At 50.4% G+C, this 16658-nt stretch overlaps 6 protein-coding genes across 6 annotated transcripts; 2 read left to right on the top strand and 4 right to left on the bottom strand.

Moving 5' to 3' along the window:
* Positions 1 to 62: 62 nt before the first annotated feature.
* Positions 63 to 1320, bottom strand: N7496_005563 (transcription factor kapC; the record flags this gene model as incomplete). The annotated part of the gene is made up of 4 exons (XM_056698492.1): positions 63 to 557; positions 623 to 885; positions 1074 to 1089; positions 1303 to 1320. 4 exons carry the CDS (start codon positions 1318 to 1320, stop codon positions 63 to 65), a joined length of 792 nt encoding a protein of 263 aa, XP_056557017.1.
* An 892-nt stretch (positions 1321 to 2212) lies between these two features.
* On the bottom strand, positions 2213 to 4664 carry N7496_005562 (anoctamin family protein; the record flags this gene model as incomplete). The annotated part of the gene is made up of 4 exons (XM_056698491.1): positions 2213 to 3469; positions 3528 to 4248; positions 4331 to 4484; positions 4583 to 4664. 4 exons carry the CDS (start codon positions 4662 to 4664, stop codon positions 2213 to 2215), a joined length of 2214 nt encoding a protein of 737 aa, XP_056557016.1.
* Positions 4665 to 9012: 4348 nt separating this feature from the next.
* Positions 9013 to 9672, top strand: N7496_005561 (Tetratricopeptide-like helical; the record flags this gene model as incomplete). Its single annotated transcript, XM_056698490.1, has 1 exon — positions 9013 to 9672. One exon carries the CDS (start codon positions 9013 to 9015, stop codon positions 9670 to 9672), a length of 660 nt encoding a protein of 219 aa, XP_056557015.1.
* Positions 9673 to 9782: 110 nt separating this feature from the next.
* Positions 9783 to 10408, bottom strand: N7496_005560 (GNAT family N-acetyltransferase; the record flags this gene model as incomplete). Its single annotated transcript, XM_056698489.1, has 2 exons — positions 9783 to 10267; positions 10369 to 10408. 2 exons carry the CDS (start codon positions 10406 to 10408, stop codon positions 9783 to 9785), a joined length of 525 nt encoding a protein of 174 aa, XP_056557014.1.
* Positions 10409 to 10779: 371 nt separating this feature from the next.
* Positions 10780 to 14623, bottom strand: N7496_005559 (putative vesicle-mediated transport protein (Imh1); the record flags this gene model as incomplete). The annotated part of the gene is made up of 4 exons (XM_056698488.1): positions 10780 to 10822; positions 10874 to 13895; positions 13961 to 14423; positions 14501 to 14623. The coding sequence occupies 4 exons, from the start codon at positions 14621 to 14623 to the stop codon at positions 10780 to 10782; spliced, it is 3651 nt and encodes a 1216-aa protein (XP_056557013.1).
* Positions 14624 to 16039: 1416 nt separating this feature from the next.
* On the top strand, positions 16040 to 16249 carry N7496_005558 (uncharacterized protein; the record flags this gene model as incomplete). Its single annotated transcript, XM_056698487.1, has 1 exon — positions 16040 to 16249. The coding sequence occupies one exon, from the start codon at positions 16040 to 16042 to the stop codon at positions 16247 to 16249; it is 210 nt and encodes a 69-aa protein (XP_056557012.1).
* Positions 16250 to 16658: the final 409 nt, after the last annotated feature.

Here is a 16658-nt window from a genome sequence, read left to right as displayed (position 1 = left end):
GAGTCGGCGGGTTCAGAACATGTTGCAGAAGGAGCAAGGAAGAAGTCACCTCGGGAAGTCTCTTAAGCCATGGGCAGCCCGTGGTGAGCCTCCTGCTTGGGGATAGCGTCGGAGAGGTCACCCTGGTTGTCATCGACGCGGACGCGCTTGTTGTGCTGGAAGTTACCAGCCATGAAAGCGTTCTCGTCCGGGTGCTTGCGCATGCCAAGGCCAGCGACGGCGATGCTGTTCAGATTCAGCTCATCGCCGGCAGAACCAGGGTGCTGGGCCTGTTGCTGAGGAACCGGCGCATTGGGCACTTGGCCAGCAGGACCGGCATCGGGCATGGCGGCGGCCATGGACAGGTCGTGACGGGGCTGGCTAAGATCGATGTTACCCGGTGCATCGGGGACATCGATGGAGGCGTCCATGAGACGGTTCTGCAGGGTGACGACGTAGTCACGTAGGCTGTAGTTCTCATTGAGGATGGCCTTCATCTGCTCACGGAGAGCGTCGATGTTCTTGTTCTCAGCTTCCAGCTTGCGGATGTAGGTTTCCTTGCGCTGGCGGAAAGCACGCTGTGAAATAGATTAGGTGTGTTCCTGAAAGGGGAACGGGGTAAATCGCAAATGCCACCACATACCTGAGCAGCGCGGTTCTGAGCAGCACGCTTGGAGGTTGACAGTTCACGCTTGCCGTAGCTCTTGGGGGTAACATCGTCCGGCGAACCCTGCTGAGGTTGGGTAGGGGTCTGAGGCGCAGCAGACATCATGGCACCAGAGATGGCCGGGTCGATGTTAGCCTGATCACGGGGGCTAGCAGTGTTCGGCTGCAGGTGCTGCTGGATCGGACCGCCCTGGGGACGGTGCATGTTGTGCTGAGCAGCCAGGAGCTGGTCATGGAGCACTGAGATGCGGGGATATAGTTAGCATTTTGATACGCGTCTTGGTGTCCCACGTGGTAGGCGTTAGACCACCATTACCAGTCGGGAGTTAAACGATCAGTAGCCCTGGCGGGCCATGACAACTTGAACATCCGATTTGATAACAGTGATCTGAAGTAGCTACCAGATGGGAACTATGTAGATCACGTACCCTGATCCGCGTGGTCCTATAGTGAATACGTCAGTACAAAATGTCCCAAAACCGATGGCGACATCCGGAGGACCGCGGCAAGGCGACGGAGGCACACTGCGACGCGACGACATGCTGGATACCATTCGCTCGAGGTGCATCTCCCTCATGCCATGCGGCCATCGGATCGATGTACTTTGGAGCGGGAAGATCGATCTGATGACAAACGCGTCGAGGATGGGTTGCTTACCTGAGCAGGGTTCTGCATACTGGGATGCGGTGCTGGCGCCAACGCAGGCTGCATGGATGAGGGTGAAATTGGGGAAGAGGTGACGACGGTTTCGATAGTGACTTTAATTCCCCTTATCCAATTTTCGCAGACCAGCGTGGTGATATCGCAGGTGGTTTGGGGTTCAACCGCTAAAATGAGGTAAGCAGATGAAGATGCTGTAAGCAGCGGGAGGTGGGAGGGAGAGAGATTACTTAAGAATGTCTGAGTCAGGCTGCATTGCCAGCCTGGGGCCCGTGCGTTGCTCGGCATTTTGATAATCCGATGCCGATCGGCCGGATTCTGTACGGAAAGTAGTTTTTCCGATGATGATGAAGGGGGAAAGGCGGAGAGCCGAGGAAAGGGGATATTCCGCTCCTGAATACCCGCGAGAGATCAACACAGAAATATTCTGCCAGATTTTAAGAAGGCAGTCACGACCGACAGTCGCCGAGTGTAGTCATTGCCTATTTAGCCCATGTAGCCACTAGCCTACTTCGTTTAGATCATGTCTCTATAGACACTCTTATCTAAATAATCAGTTCATCTTACACAACTTGTACACACGATGACACTCGATTATATCCAACAAGATTCAGTGGACATTCAGTCTTGGCATGATCCTGACTGGAACTTCTGTCATCCACAGCCCTGCTAAACATACGATTCCAGCGTATTCTACCTGGAGCTACCTACATGTAATACCTCCTCCATTCAGCCTCTAGTGTATTCTGTACGGCCGAAAATCATATTCACCATATCCAAGGATCATATACACAAATCATAATTTCTAAGCTCAAGAGATATACCATACCTCATACTCCAAATGTCTGAAACGAAATTGTACCTCGTATATCAAACATATCAACCACACCTTGTATCACACCCCGTCTTACTGCTGCTTCTTGGCATTTCCCTTGGTGGGCTGGGCCAGAATAATCCCCGTTCCCACCTTCGCTGACTCAGTCCAGCCACGCTGACGCATCCAGAACCTCTCTGCTGGGTCCGCAGAGTGTCCAGAGTTACGACGAGCATCCTCCTCGAGAGCAGAGCGAGTCAGTTCCGGTGGAACATCGGACACGAGCTCTTTCTCTTCTGGCTCTTCGTTTGCCTCAGCCTGCAGGGTTGATTCAAGGTATCGCTTGCGCATGAGGTACCGCTCGCCACGCTCCTTGCGCGCGTTGGGAGGCTCGAGTCTGTTCATGGCTGTTTGCACGGCGTAGCGGATGATCAGGTAGAGGTGTTCAGCGAAGAAGATAACCAACAGTAATGCCCATCCTTTGATATCGGTGGGTTGTCCGTTGGGACCGGTCTGAGAATCTCCACTGAACATGTAGATCAACGCAGCGCTGGAGATGCTGCCCACCCAGGACAAGAAGCCCAGGGTGTCTAGCCAGGGGCCGATAGTGTCGCATCGAAGAGGCGTGGGTCGCTGGAACTCCTTGCAGATCTTGAAGAAATCGGACCGCAACTCGATCCAGTTGTTGATGAAGAATGATACCGGGACAAGAGGCCATGTGGGTGAGAAGAGCGCGAGGTAGCCAAATTGAATGCACATTTCGCGCAGGTCATCGGTCACTACGTACTCGGGGAGCTCGACCTCGTTACGGACACGCTTCAAGAATTCCTTCTCCTCGGCTGGATCGTCATAGGTCATGATGGGCGAGCGCTCAGGAGAATCCTTACCACCATTATTCTCAGCCTTGCCATTCTTCTTCTTGTTGTACTCCTTGTACTCCCGCAGCGCGTGCTGCTTAATGTATGGGACAATAGTCTCCATGGCGAATCCAACAATTTGGGCAGTGACAGTGAAGTAGATGACTTGGTTCCTCAGGCGATGAGGATCAATCTTGAAGCTTGAGCAATCAGTGGCAGTGTGTTCTTTGGACACGAAAGGACGGATAGTCAGCCGGAAGATATCCAGATATGGGACAATATGGCTGGCAAATGGCACGTAGACAAATGCTGTGAGGAGGACGGGCAGATAGGAAGTGATAAAATTGATCACAAAGACCTTCTGGGTGAGTGCAGAGTCATAAGCATCGTTGGTCTCGTGGTTCTCGTAGTCGTTGATCTTGGCGGCAATGGACATAAGGACTGCGCTCATGGTCGGCACCAATGCAGAGAGGAGAATGGTGGGAATGAAGGTCTGGGAACATCAGTAAGACTGGAAAAAACATTCGAGAAAATTGAAATAGGGCTCATACCAGGTAGCTCTTCAGAGGACCATTGTACAGTTCCGAGATGAAGATCTCAATCGCAAAGCAAGTTGCAATAATCACTCCCAGACCGATAGCAGCCACCAACGCGAATGGAATCTGGAGGAGCTGGCGCTGCATACGCTTCGTAGCAGGAAAGACTCCCCGCGTCTCGCCAGTGCCTTCATCACGAATCTCCTTCTCGGGCTTGAACTCGCGCCGCTTAGTCTGCACCGCTGAAATACCCTTGGTCTGCCAGCGACAGCTCAAGTCCACTTCCTTCCTCTTCCAGTACTCCACAAAGACGATGCACCACAATGAATTGACCAAGGTATACACAATCGAATATCCCCCGAGGAGGAGCCAGCACGAGAATCCAAACACAGCCGGGAAGATCAGGAATCGGAAGTAGGACTGGAGGAACGAGAAGTAGAACCCGACACTCTCACCAAACTTATCCCGGATCTGATCCAAGTCCTCTTCCGAGAGGAAGGTCTTCTGGCTCCATTCGTGCAGCCATTTCTTGTTGGTCTCCTCGTCGTGCAGAGGTAAGAGCCCAGTGACGTTTTTCCATTCACCGTGTTTCGGGGTGATACCGGCGCCGCCCTCTTCGGTGGGGAGCGTGATCATCTGGTTGATCACCCGCAGTCGCTCGCCTTCATTCTGAGGTTCGATAGAGCTAGCGGGTTCTGGTTCGGCATTACGAATACCATAAAGCCAGTCGCGGACTCTGAAATGATAGCAAAATTAGTATCGAATACTTCTAGATCTCGGTCCCGCAGAAAAAGCAGCCGAAGCCACGAGCAACTCACCGCGACCGATACACCGCCCTGTTCAGCCGCTTCTTCGAAGCACATACAAAGACCAGCAGCGACGTCTCATCGCCCTGACGGACTTCAGATTGTAAACCAGCATTGGCGAGGGTCTGGAGCAGCTTCTCGAGCTGTGCAATTGCCTGCGCCTGGTCTGGGTGGATTGTGAGATAGCACATTAGTCTCTCGGCTCAGTTCGTCCGATCGGGAGTCCAACCACGTTTTTTGTGGCTGCCGAGGCTGGTCACTCACCTGAATCACCGAAGCTGTAGTGTATCACATAGTCCACCTTCAAATTGTACCCTAAGGCATTTGCCTCGGTCGCAGTCGCCATTGCGGGAGTGTGGATTTGGAGGGAGAGGAGGGATGAAGAGGAGGGGGAAAAGGTTGTCGTCACCCGAAATGACCAGTCCGATCGGCGGGTCACTGACGACGTCACCGCGAAGCTTGTCTGGTAGAGCTGTGTAGGAGACCTCGATTATCAGGGATAGTGCATAGTTAGAGATTGAAATACACTTTGGTCATGGACCATGATTCTTTTTCAGTCATTTCCACAAGATATTTTCAGCCCTACTAAATTTTAGACCGTTATTTGGTCCTCCTGGCAGTAAGGTTGACTCCGTCTAGTCGGGAAAGTATCTAAAGTGTGCTGGCGAAGTCTATATCCACCTACGACATACAGGGCTGGAAAGGTCTGAGCACACTACGAATCAAGTTCTGGATGCATAAAATCAACTTGCTATGGCATTCAATCCATGCTCATGTAACAATGAAGAGATCTGTAAACAAGGCTTCGTTCGTATTCAAGATTGACACTACCTACGCAGTACTGGTACCTGAGTTTGTACCCCTAGTTGTACCGATACATGTCTCCGTAGGCAAAGGCGACTAGAAGGCTCCATGCAAACTAAGCAAACCAGCGACCGTTAACAATCTGGCAAATTTCCCTCTTCCATCCTTTAGCTGCCTCACTGCAGAAGGTTTGACGCTGCCTTTAGTGTCCATCTCGGGTCAAGTTGGAAAGCCAGGCTTGACAGTAAGATTTGTTTCGTGGTTACCATTACTTATCGCCATGTGGCGGATTCCGATGTTCGTTGGGCATCAGGTATACCCGGCTAACCACTGACGGAGTACAGCTCTACGCTACCCCTCCTCTAGACATATTCGCCATGACCTATAGCTCTTTTGGTGGCGATGCAGATCAAACTCGGATAATCGACCCATTGGAAACAACTTGGCACGACGCCGCCATGCTTGGATACTCCGGTAGAACATCTGAGATCTCATATTCCCCTAGCCCTACCCCGTATCGTGCCAGGGGTTAGTCACAGTCGCATCAAATTGATAGCCCCACACCTAGAAAGACTCATTGAGCATGTTAATGGTGGTGGGAGCCTTGATTGTCAGGCTGATGTCCTTAACGATATTCGTCGAGATCTAGTTCTCGAAAGTCAGATAGGGAGAAAGTCGAAAAAGGAGCAAAGGGCATGGACTGGGCCACCATATCCTCCAACCATTATTAATGTTCTGCCAGCACTAACCGGGAGTGCGTCCATAGTCACTCTATCCCTACCCAGACGTATACCCGACGAGCCTCTCGTAATACCGGGGCCTCGGGAACCAGCAGTAAGGATCTACTGGAAGTGGCTAGAATCACGCGCAATCGCCGAGAAGCATAAGGTAAATATGTCCGTGTTTATCCAGTGAAGGGCTAAGTGGCTTTGAGGTCGTCCGTTCAAACTTCGTTGTTTATAGGGCATAGAGCAAGATCTCTGAGTGTAATCTATGGGCGATGTTCTGGGTCCGGGCTTAGGCCATGGCCTAGGCCTCTGTAGCAGTGTGTCGATAACTAATCATTTGGATCAATCCAAAGTTCAAGAGACCAGATGATACTCGAGATGCAAACCATTACGGAGCACACATGATGCGAGCCAACCAGATCGCAAGGTGTCAGACCGCAAAATGAAAGTGGATCGATCGATCGCTTGTCCGGCCAATGGCTCGTGCGTTAGCTTCGGCCGAGACGGTGACTATTCGGAGCCCTTGCTAGGATTCAACCCTTTTTACTCCGTACATGAATAAATCGTTTGTACCCCATGCCATTTCCAGAATATCATTCTTCACATAGCATATTTCTTTATTTTGGGCGATCCCCCTGAGTTAAATAATAGTATATAGTACTGAAGCTTATCTAGTCAGTGCGGAGGCCCTCCTCTAACATTGCAATGCTCTATCTCACGAGTAAACGCGCTCCAAGGCAACCTTCGCTATGGCAAACGATTTTTGGGATTTTGACGGCGCACCTTCGCCGCCCGTTTCGGACTCTACGTACCTAGTCATCTCACGCATCACAACAGGAGGTCTGTAGTATTTTATCTACCCTCGCCGCTATTCCACGGAACTAAGGTTGCTACCACAGAAACCTCTGAAGCCCATAGTTTCAGGCCTCGGGATAAGCCCTCCAGCGATTTTGAAACACCTCATCGTCAGCAACCTATGACTTGGCCAGACGTCGGAGACACGGACGATAACTTTTGGGGATTTGATGGGCCGACATCCTTTTCATTCGAACCCGATTTACAAAGCCAAGACCACACTTCCCTTCAAAGCATAGAACCAACGAGACAAATGAGTGCAAGTCGATCTTACGCTGCAGGACAACAAACAAGGGAAAATACGGTCTCATCCTCTGAAAGGAGGCAGAATACTACATGATGGTTCGAAATCAGTTTCACCACGTACCCAGAGAGGTTCTTTCTCGAACCCTCTTTTGAAACACTCTATACCAACACAGTTACCTTGCGCCTGACCCGTTTCCTTGGCGGTATTCCCGTATAGCTGTAAATAACAACATAAAAGTTGCTTCCGTATTCGGCTTGTATGGTCTTCAGGGTTTGTAAAACGCCAATTTTGCAAACAAGCCAAACAACAGTTGGGGTAGAGAGGTAGAGAGAGACAGATCAGATCTGTGGTCCGTATCATTCCACAGGCTGAACACTATGGTCGAGAGAACAGAATATATACATATGAAGCCGGTGGATGAAAGTTTCTTTACAAATGCAATCAACAATCAGCAACTCACGCATCGTCTTCCTATAGAATTACGAGCCATTTCTAGCCTCATGACGCAACCAATAACTGTCCAGCATCAGTCATCTTCGAGATTTTGTCAATGGCCTTGAAGAAGCGAACGATCCAATACAAGATGTGACATCTAACTTGGGAGCTATATAGCGGTCGCTCTTAGCCCTCGGGGATCTCCAAATATCTGATAACAAAACATATGTCGAAGCGAAAGAGGGCCTGGAGAAGACCGGTGTCGCTGCAGCCGTGAACAAGTGTGGGCAGGTATGCGCAGATTTTTCAAAAGAAGCTTGAGCAGTGGACGAAACATTCCAGCACTTCAAAGCTCTCCCTCAGGGATCGAATGACGGTCGGTGGAACAAAGAAAAAATCCAGACATTCAGGACAGGTTCATTATTGTCAGGCTATCGTCCACTTTGCTATCGATAGCGCTAACTTGTACGTGACCTAATTATATGCTGAAAAATATGCTGAAAAATATGCTGAAAAATAGGTGCTAATAAAATAAATTAAAGGGTCATTCTGGTCCGATCAGAAAATCCATCATTAAACTCAAAGAGAAAACAAGACGACGCTTTGCAGCGCAAGAAGGAACTCGAAATCCCAGAGGACGAAAGTGAGGACGAAGACGGCGGCGCTGAGCGAACTCTGGCTATCCAAGAGACCGAAAAGCAATCACGCTTACTTAAAGCCGATCAAAATGCCTCCAAGGTTATTTCCCAAACAATCTCGAAATTGTCTGTCAGAGAGGCTGGCAACGCACACAGCATATATAACATCTCGTTTTCGGGTAGTAATAGCGGCGTACAGATCGGTCACAGCACGGGCACATTCAATTGGAATGACAGTCTCACCTAAGGAAGAGTCATGGTCAGACTTCTTATGAAGGATATATCAAAATGCTATCCGAGAGAACCTGGTTAGTCTCGCGCGTTGGATCACAACTTAAGTCGTATTCTGGAGTACGGTTGAACTTGTTATAACTTCCAGAATTATTGGTATATAGCTATAAGGGCAGTCTAATATAATATGCAGTAGAAGCCTATTTGTCCCTTTGCTATGTGTCGAGCATCCTTTCTTTGTGCAGCCGATTGAGGCGCACCCACGAGGTTCAAATGTGTCACCTTAATATGGAACCTATTCTTTCATAATATTCCTATCTTGTCCATATGCAGCCATGGATGTTTAAGTAGACGATCACATAGGGCTTCTAGCATCGAAGAGGTAATGCTTCGTCGTTAACCAACGCGAGTAAGGAGTAATCTTGACGTTGCCGAACCGGCGAAAGCTGTTGCTGACGTTTCGAAAGAGAATCTGGGCATTACTTGATATAAGTTTTGGCAGAGAGTGGTCGCAGACCACCGAGGAGGGGTGAGAAGCGAATCCATCAGCTCAGTGAGCAGGTGAAATAATTTGGGCAAATGTCCGGGGGATGCTGGACACTAGTGCAACTGACTGTGCGCGCATGGCTCAAATATCACGGGCAGATGGAGCAATGGAAGGAGCAATTCATCAGCATCCTTTGCGAACATTTTCCAAACAGTGAATATAAAAACTAGGGAAGGTGCCGGCAGCTCTTTCCGCACGTGAAATCAGCGATGTCACATCGGCCAGAATCTCAGGGCTCCGAACAAGAATGGGCTACACTACTTGATGGAGGTGCATTGTACGCAAGCCAAATGGGTAATGTCTCGGACGCTAGGGCAATGGCATCAAAATCAAGGGAACAGAGAGTGGTAATATTTGGTGTAGATGGCGAAGAAACCATCGATAGCACTGCAATGTTAGCCAACATATATTGGCTGGAAGGCAGATGGGACGAGGCCGAGAAGCTCCATGCGCAGGTGATGAAGACGTGTAAGATGAAGCTCGGCGACAACCACCCCGACACCCTGAGGAGCGTGGACAACCTGGTCTTGATCTACTCGTACCAGGGCCGGTGGGAAGAGGTCGAGAAGCTCCAGGCGGAGATGGTGGAGATGAGCAAGACCAAGCTCGGCGACGACCACCCCGACACCCTAAGGAGCATGGATGACATGGCGTCTACCTACACGAATCAGGGCCGATGGGAAGAGGCCGAGAAGCTACAGGCGAAGGTGATAGAGACGAGCAAGACCAAGCTCGGCGACGACCACCGTGATACAATGGGGAGCATGAACAACCTTGGGTTGATCTACTGGAATCAAAAGCGATGGGAAGCGGCCGAGCAGATCCAGGAGGAATGTACTTTCAATGGAATACAAGGTTTATCTCTATAGCTAGAGTGCATAACCTTAACTGTATATTTTCACAAAACACCAATACTTTTACCTATCCAATCTATATCATAACAACATGAATCATATCCCAACGCCATCCATCCATCTCCCTACGCCCCCTCCGCCAACTTCACCAATGCCTCCCCATCAACCATCATCTTCAACCACTCATCCATAGCCTTAGCCCCAACCTGCTTATAAAACTCAATACTCGGCGTATTCCAAGTAAGCACGCTCCACTCCAACCTGCGGCCCTTAACCTCCAACACCTGCTTGGCCAGGTACTTCAACAACTTAAAGCCATAGCCATTACCCCGGGCCGAGGGCTGGACATACAGATCCTCGAGGTAAATGCCTGGGGCGGAGCGCCAGGTAGAGTAATTGTAGAAGTACAAGGCCATGCCGACAGGGATTGGGGAGGGGTTCTGTGGCGACGGTGGGGGTGTGATCAATGCTGTGTAGACGGAGCCGCGCTTGGGAGGGTCGTTGGGGAAGGAGAGGGTTGCTAGGAGGGATTCTTCGGTGGCTTCGACTTCGTGCAGGGCTTTTTCGTAGTCGGCTAGTTCGCGGATGAATTGGAGGATGAGGGGGACGTCTGGTTGGAAGTTAGTTAGTGGGGTAGTTATGGGAGGGTAATGGGAGCGTGAAGGGTTGGTGAAATGCGCAAGGGAAGAGGGTAGAGGATGTGGTACGTACCCTCTGCTGTCGCGAGGCGAATAGTAGGTTGGTCGGCCATTTTTGAGAGTATGGAATGTATGGAATGGTCGATAGAGAAGGGAAAGGGCTTCTAGATGCAGTTGGGGAAGTTTGGAGTTGCGGACTCGGGGTTTTATGGCTCCCCGACAGTCCCTTCGGTAGCTTCCGAGACCGACGAAATGACCCACTCGGCATGTCAATCGCAGGGCGCACGCTTCTAGAAACTAATAGATTGATCGGATTTGGAATGGAAAAGAATTGCAGAGGATGTAATTGACCACAGAGATCTCAATATCTCTACACTGGTTAAATCAATACTAGCAACGGTGGATATTATACATAAGAAGAAAGACCCGGTCACTGCATGCCAATGAAAAGGGTGGATGAAGATGGAAGATGCAATGAGTCAAATCAGCGGGACATGATTGCTGACATCCATTTTTGCTCGTCGGTACTGGAGAATGTTAGTCTTAATGTCTGGTCTAAACGCAAGGCTTGTACATACCGGTCGAAATGGAGCAGCATCCCCAGCACGGGGATCAACTGCTTCTGATAACTCTTATCCTTCTGCTCCATGAATTGCAGAAGCACGTTCTTCAGGTACATGTAGTCAATAGACCCGCTAGGACTGGCTCCAGTGCCAGAGGGTGTCTCGCTTCTCCGACTAGAAGAGCTTCGGTCCTGTGGAGGAGGAGGAGACAAGACACCACTTGGCCGGCGGGAACCGGAGTCCATAGACGACCGTGACGATTGACGACCAGACTCCAATCCACGAAGGCGCACATCTTCGCCCAGTGTCTTGTGAGATCGACGTAGCTTCTCCAGTCGGTTGCTAGTTTCCTCGACAGAGCGGCGTAGCTCGGACTTTTCCTTTTCGAGGTCGCGAACCTGCTTCTCGCTTTCGTCAAGCTGCTCTCGGAGGGAGGACATGGCTTGGCGAATCTCAGCAAGCTCCTCGGTGGAGCGCTCGGATTGTGATTCAAGTTCATCACGACGGCGACGCCAGTCCTTTTGAGACTGCTCCAGGTTCTCTCTGTCCTCTTCGGCGGTACGGAGTGCACGTTCAGCTTCGCGGACCGTGGCCTTCAACTCTTCCATTTCTCGGGCACGACGACGGCCCTGGGTACTGGCTTCATCTTCGGCACGGTCTCTCTCTTCGACGGCAGCTTCCATTCGCTCCTTAAAGTCGCGCACCTTGGCCTCGGCGCGACTTTCAATATCATTGATCAGTCGGCGCATGGTTTCACCCTCACGAGTCCGCTCATTCAGCAATCGATGAGCATCGGCCAATTCTTCCTCCAAGCTATCGCATCGCTCCTTCACTTCCTTCATCTGCATGGCCACCTCGGCAGTCTGATCACGCATGCTGCCCATCAGGCTCTGCGCGCTAGCGTGTTGTGCGGTCTTCAGTTGAATCTCCTCCTTCAGACCATCTACCTCCTTGCTCAACTGGGAAATTTGCTCCTCCATTTCACGAATCTTGGTGCGTGAGCTCTTCAGCCCATCCTGGGCCTTGCTGAGGTCTCCCGCGGTCTTGTCTTTGGCGTTGATAGCGTCCTGCTTTCTAGCTTCGGCAGAGCGCAGATCAGATTGGGCAACCGTGAGCTGCTCCTCGGCCTTGAGGCGACTATCCGTTTCTTGGCGGATCTTCTTGTTTAAAGTACTGACTTCCGAATCACGCTCGGATACTCTGTTTTTGGCAGTCTTCAGTTCTGCGCGGAGGTCATCGCATTTAGACTCAAGGTTTCTCAGTTCGCCATTCTTACTAGCGAGAGTTTCCTTGATAGTCTTCAACTCTGAAGATTCGGCACGCAGGTTGCGCAGCTCAGGTTGGACCTTCTGGAGTGTCTCTCGCAGGTCGGTGAGATCCTTGAACCGTGTAGCAGCCAGTTGCTGTGCAGCAGAAAGGTCGGTCTCCAGGGTAGCCGACTGAGTCTTGAGACGCTGGAACTCATCCTTCAGGTCGTTGTGCATCTTCTGAGAATCGGCAGAGCTGGAAGCGTTGCTGGTGCGGACCTCGGCCAGCTCCTTCTCCAATTTACCAATGGTCTCTTCCAAGGCAGACTTCTCGGCAGAAAGCTCTTTAATCTTGTCCTTGGCTTCGACGTGCTCCTGTCCGACGGTGACGAGGTCATCACGCAAGGACTCAATTTCCTCCTTCAGATCCTCTTCGCCCTTGAGCTTTGCACTAAGACGGTCAATCGCTGCCTCCTTCTCGGACAGCTGCTGGGTCAACGACTCGATCTTTTCCTTGAGCTCCTTAAGAGCTGCAGAGGAGACCTCTGGAGCAGGTGTCTCTTTAGTGGACTGCTCTGTGGCGGGCGTCTCTTCCAGTTTCGATGCCTCCTCTGCGGCCTTGCCTAACTTCTTCTTCTTTTTATTCTTCTTCTTGCCGCCGGCGCCTCCACCGGCTCCTCCGCTAGCAGCCGGTTGGATTTCAGCCTCGGCAGCCGGGGCAGAAGCAGTTAGCTCTACGGCCTTCTCAGCGGGAGCAAGGCTCTTGCGGATCTCCTCGAAATCAGCCTTCTTGCCAGCAGCAACACTCTCCTTGGCAGACTTCCAAGCCGTGTTCCCGGTCAGACCGTCCTCCACGAAATCGACAATCTTTTGGAGCTTGGAGGAATCTTCAGACTTTTGGTCAACCTCCTTCTTCAGGTCTGACACCTGCGACTCGGCCTCCTTGAGCTTCGACTTGAAGGTATCCACCAAGCCTTGCACGACACCCAGCTTCTTCTCGCTGGCATCCTTGGCCTTCTTCGCTTCATCCAGCTGCTCAAGTAGCTTAGGGTCGACCTCTGGCTTTTCAGTCTTGTCCGCCTTGGCAGCCTCGGCTTGCAACTTTTCGATTTCTTCGCTCTTTTCCTTCAACTTGGTCTTCAGCTTTTCTGCCTCAGCAGTAGCCTTTTCCAGAGACGACTCGGTATCCGCAAGTTTGGCCTTGAGTTCCGTAACGTCCGTTTCCTTGGAAGTCTTCAGAGTCGTGATCTCGGCATCAAGTTTATCCTTGGTATCCCGCAGCTCCACGAGCTCCCGGCTAGACGTCTCCAGACTTTGAACCATTCCTTCCGTAGACTCGCGCGCAACAGAAAGGTCCTTCTTGAGCTTGTCCACTTCGGTCTTGAGCGTGTCGACCTCCTCCTGCTTCTCCTTCAGTTCTCCCTCGAGCCGGGGGACCTCGTTGTCGAAAGAGAAAAATTCCTCACTGGCTTCTTCCTTTTGTTCGGGCGCCTTCTTAACCTCCTTCGAAGATTCCTCCTTCTCCTTCTTCAGACCGGTCAACTCGTCATGCGCAGCCTTCGTAGCCTTTTGAGCCTCCTCTAGCTTCTTCTTGTAGTCATCCCTGTCGGTCGTCACCCGCTTCAGCTCATCAATGACCATATCGCTCTTCAGCGACATCTGATTGAGGTACTCCGTGAGGGCTTTCGGTTCTGCAATCGAGGTGAGGGGGGTGTTTTCGCGTAGAGCAGCTTCGAAGGGCTCGATCGAAAGAACACGCGAATGCGCCGCGCGGTACGCCTTGAGGAGTTCTAGGAAACATCCAGTTAGCTATCCAGTCTCCCTCCGTAACAACCGGGTAAACAACAATGCATACCATGATATCGGGCTTCAAGTTTATCCAGCCTGCGCAGCTTTCCCCTCACCTCTGCCGGCAATTCGGACGTTGTCTGACTCGCTGGCGCCTTCTCTGCAGAAGGAGTCTCCTTTCCGGATGTATCGGCAGCGGGAGCCTTTGTCTTACTCTTCTCTCCATCTTCGCTGCGCTCAGTCTCCGCGGGGGTAGCCCCCTCCGCAGCATCATCCGGCGTCTCTAGACGCGGCGTAGCCGAACGACTCGAGTCCTCATCGTCGCCGATCGCAAACTCAGCCTCGAATTCTTTGGGGTCAGGCCCACGAACAGGGGTCCCTGTGTTGCGTCGAGGGCGGGAACGTTGACCGGGGGAGAGACTGCTATTAGGCGGACGACGAGCAGAATTCGATCTAGAGATATTTTCCTGCGCAGACTTTTGGCGTGCCTGTTCCTCTGCGATGCGAGAGTCGATGGCGTCGCGGAGGCGCTGGGAAGCGGGTTGTTAGTATAAGCGCAGTCGCAACGTTGCGGAGCTCGCGTGGAGCGTAGATTCGAGGGTCGTACCTGAAACATCACCGCGGCAGGTCTTCTGACCACCAAGACCACCAGATCAAAGCAGGCGAGGACGAAAAGGGCGATGTAGATGCAGAATAGTAATAGGTGGTGCGAGAGCGGAGGCGGAAGCATGGAGAGTCTCGGCGGAGGCAGTCAGCCAAGCTCGCGGGAGTGTTTAATCTGCCATGTGGGATGCCAAGACATTGGGGAACTGCACACGTCAGCTTGTGTTCTTTCACTCCTAATTTTAGATTTTGATATACGTTTGTTCTGGACTTAAGAGAATCTACTGGAACTAGCATAACCCAATGCAAATTGGATTCTCAACTTAGATGATCCATCTCAATGCCGGCTAAATCCAAAGTATATATTCGTCTTGTCTATGCTTGAGAAAGGCCCATAGAGAATGATATTGAAACTGATGCGCAATTGGAGACAACCGAGAAATATTTCATGATGATTAGATTAACCAAGTGGCTGATTGATTTTATTCCCCCTTCAGATTGGACGGTTCAACCATTTCTGATCAAGCATCGCAAATTCCGTGTATGGTAGGCGAGTAACCTCGAATAGCCTTGAGGGAGGTACTTACTATATAAAGTGATTAGGTTTCATAGTTAACCTTTGTAAAGTTTTACTCAGCAAGTTTTAACTACCTTTGGGAATTTGAATTAGTTACGTGTATCCGTATATCTAAGCACCTCCACCAAGGATAGATGTCTCAAAGAAGAATATGCAGTAGTGAGAATCTACTTCTGCTCAAATGCAAAGGGTCTAGCCAATCTATCTTAATGAATGGGTTGCAACTGTAGCGGTACATATAGATATGGTCCCCATACTCGTATGCAGGATTATCAGCCCATAACTCACACTCGACATCACAGTAGACTAATACGGTGACTGACTAGCCACTAGTTGGCGTGTTGAGGCTGAGGCGTAAATGTCACTTTCCGTTTGCGGTAGGTGGACCGGGTCACTAGCTCCTCATGAGTGATATATCTAAGTATTCATGCGGAGATAGATACGACTGTTATGGAGAGAGTGCATGTGTGGCTGTCTAGTGGATTCAGATTATCAGCTGCAGCGTCCTCACCTTACGTATGGTAGTAGTTTCTGACTTTAAAGTCAACGCAACCGATAACCAGCTAGGCTGGGATTGTGTATATGAATTATGTTAGCTATACAGAATGCTATTTTTTTATTCGAATATTGAATATTTGTGCTAAGTATTTAATACGGCTTGAAATCATAGCGACTTAACTCTGGTCGAAGCTTAGCTCTGACATCTTATTTCTACTTCTCTAGGCTGACTCCCTAATTCCATTCGGGTTTGGGAAATTTACTTGGCTTGCTACTTCAGCAGACGATGAGGTGAGAAATTAGTCAAGAGTCTAGTTTGGAAGAAGAATATCGAAAGAGAAAAAGACTACATTCAAAAATTGCTGTTATTCTTAACATAAATAGACCGCAGACCTCGCTGAGAACCTTTCATCATGAGATCCATCCTCTTCAACACTCTACTCTTAATCCAAAATCACACCAGTCAAAATGAAGACCACATTGCTACTTGGAGCTATTACATCCCTTGCTAGTCACGCAACAGCCTTCTACGGCCAGATGGCCGCTAGTGGCTATATCGACATCAACGGATTCCCTTACCAATACGTTTACCTCACCGATTACAACACTGGATCTACCTACCAAGGGTTGACTACACCTGGCTTCAATGGCTGTACTGATGTTCACTGCGGTATCTAGTTAGTATCACCACTCCATCCAAACTGGATATACCTATCTCACAATCTCCCTAGTTTCACCGAGACTAGCCCTGGAGGGTTCAACTTCCTCGCCAGCGTGTGGCGTACCGACGATGGATGCCATAACATCGACTTCGAGGGCGCGCTTGATGCTGGTCATGGGTGGTGCTGTGGCTCGTTGCCTTGCGACTTTACCGCATAGGTTTCTCCTGTAAGGTTCGTCTTATTTATCAATTTATACGCAGCTATCTTTGCTGAATACGGGCCAGATACCGTGAATATTTAGCTAGGGGATTTTCTGGCTTATCAAGGGCCATAAAATGAAAGTGGATCACATGCAACAAGGAAATGCATTAGCTCGCCAGAGTCATATCTACATTCTCTTCTTCTAATACTGCAAGAGAATCAAT

This window comes from Penicillium cataractarum (assembly GCF_028827025.1).
Source record: "Penicillium cataractarum strain IBT 29864 chromosome Unknown utg000004l, whole genome shotgun sequence".
Classification (NCBI taxonomy): Eukaryota; Fungi; Ascomycota; class Eurotiomycetes; order Eurotiales; family Aspergillaceae; genus Penicillium; species Penicillium cataractarum.
This window is presented reverse-complemented; position numbering and strand designations above follow the sequence as displayed.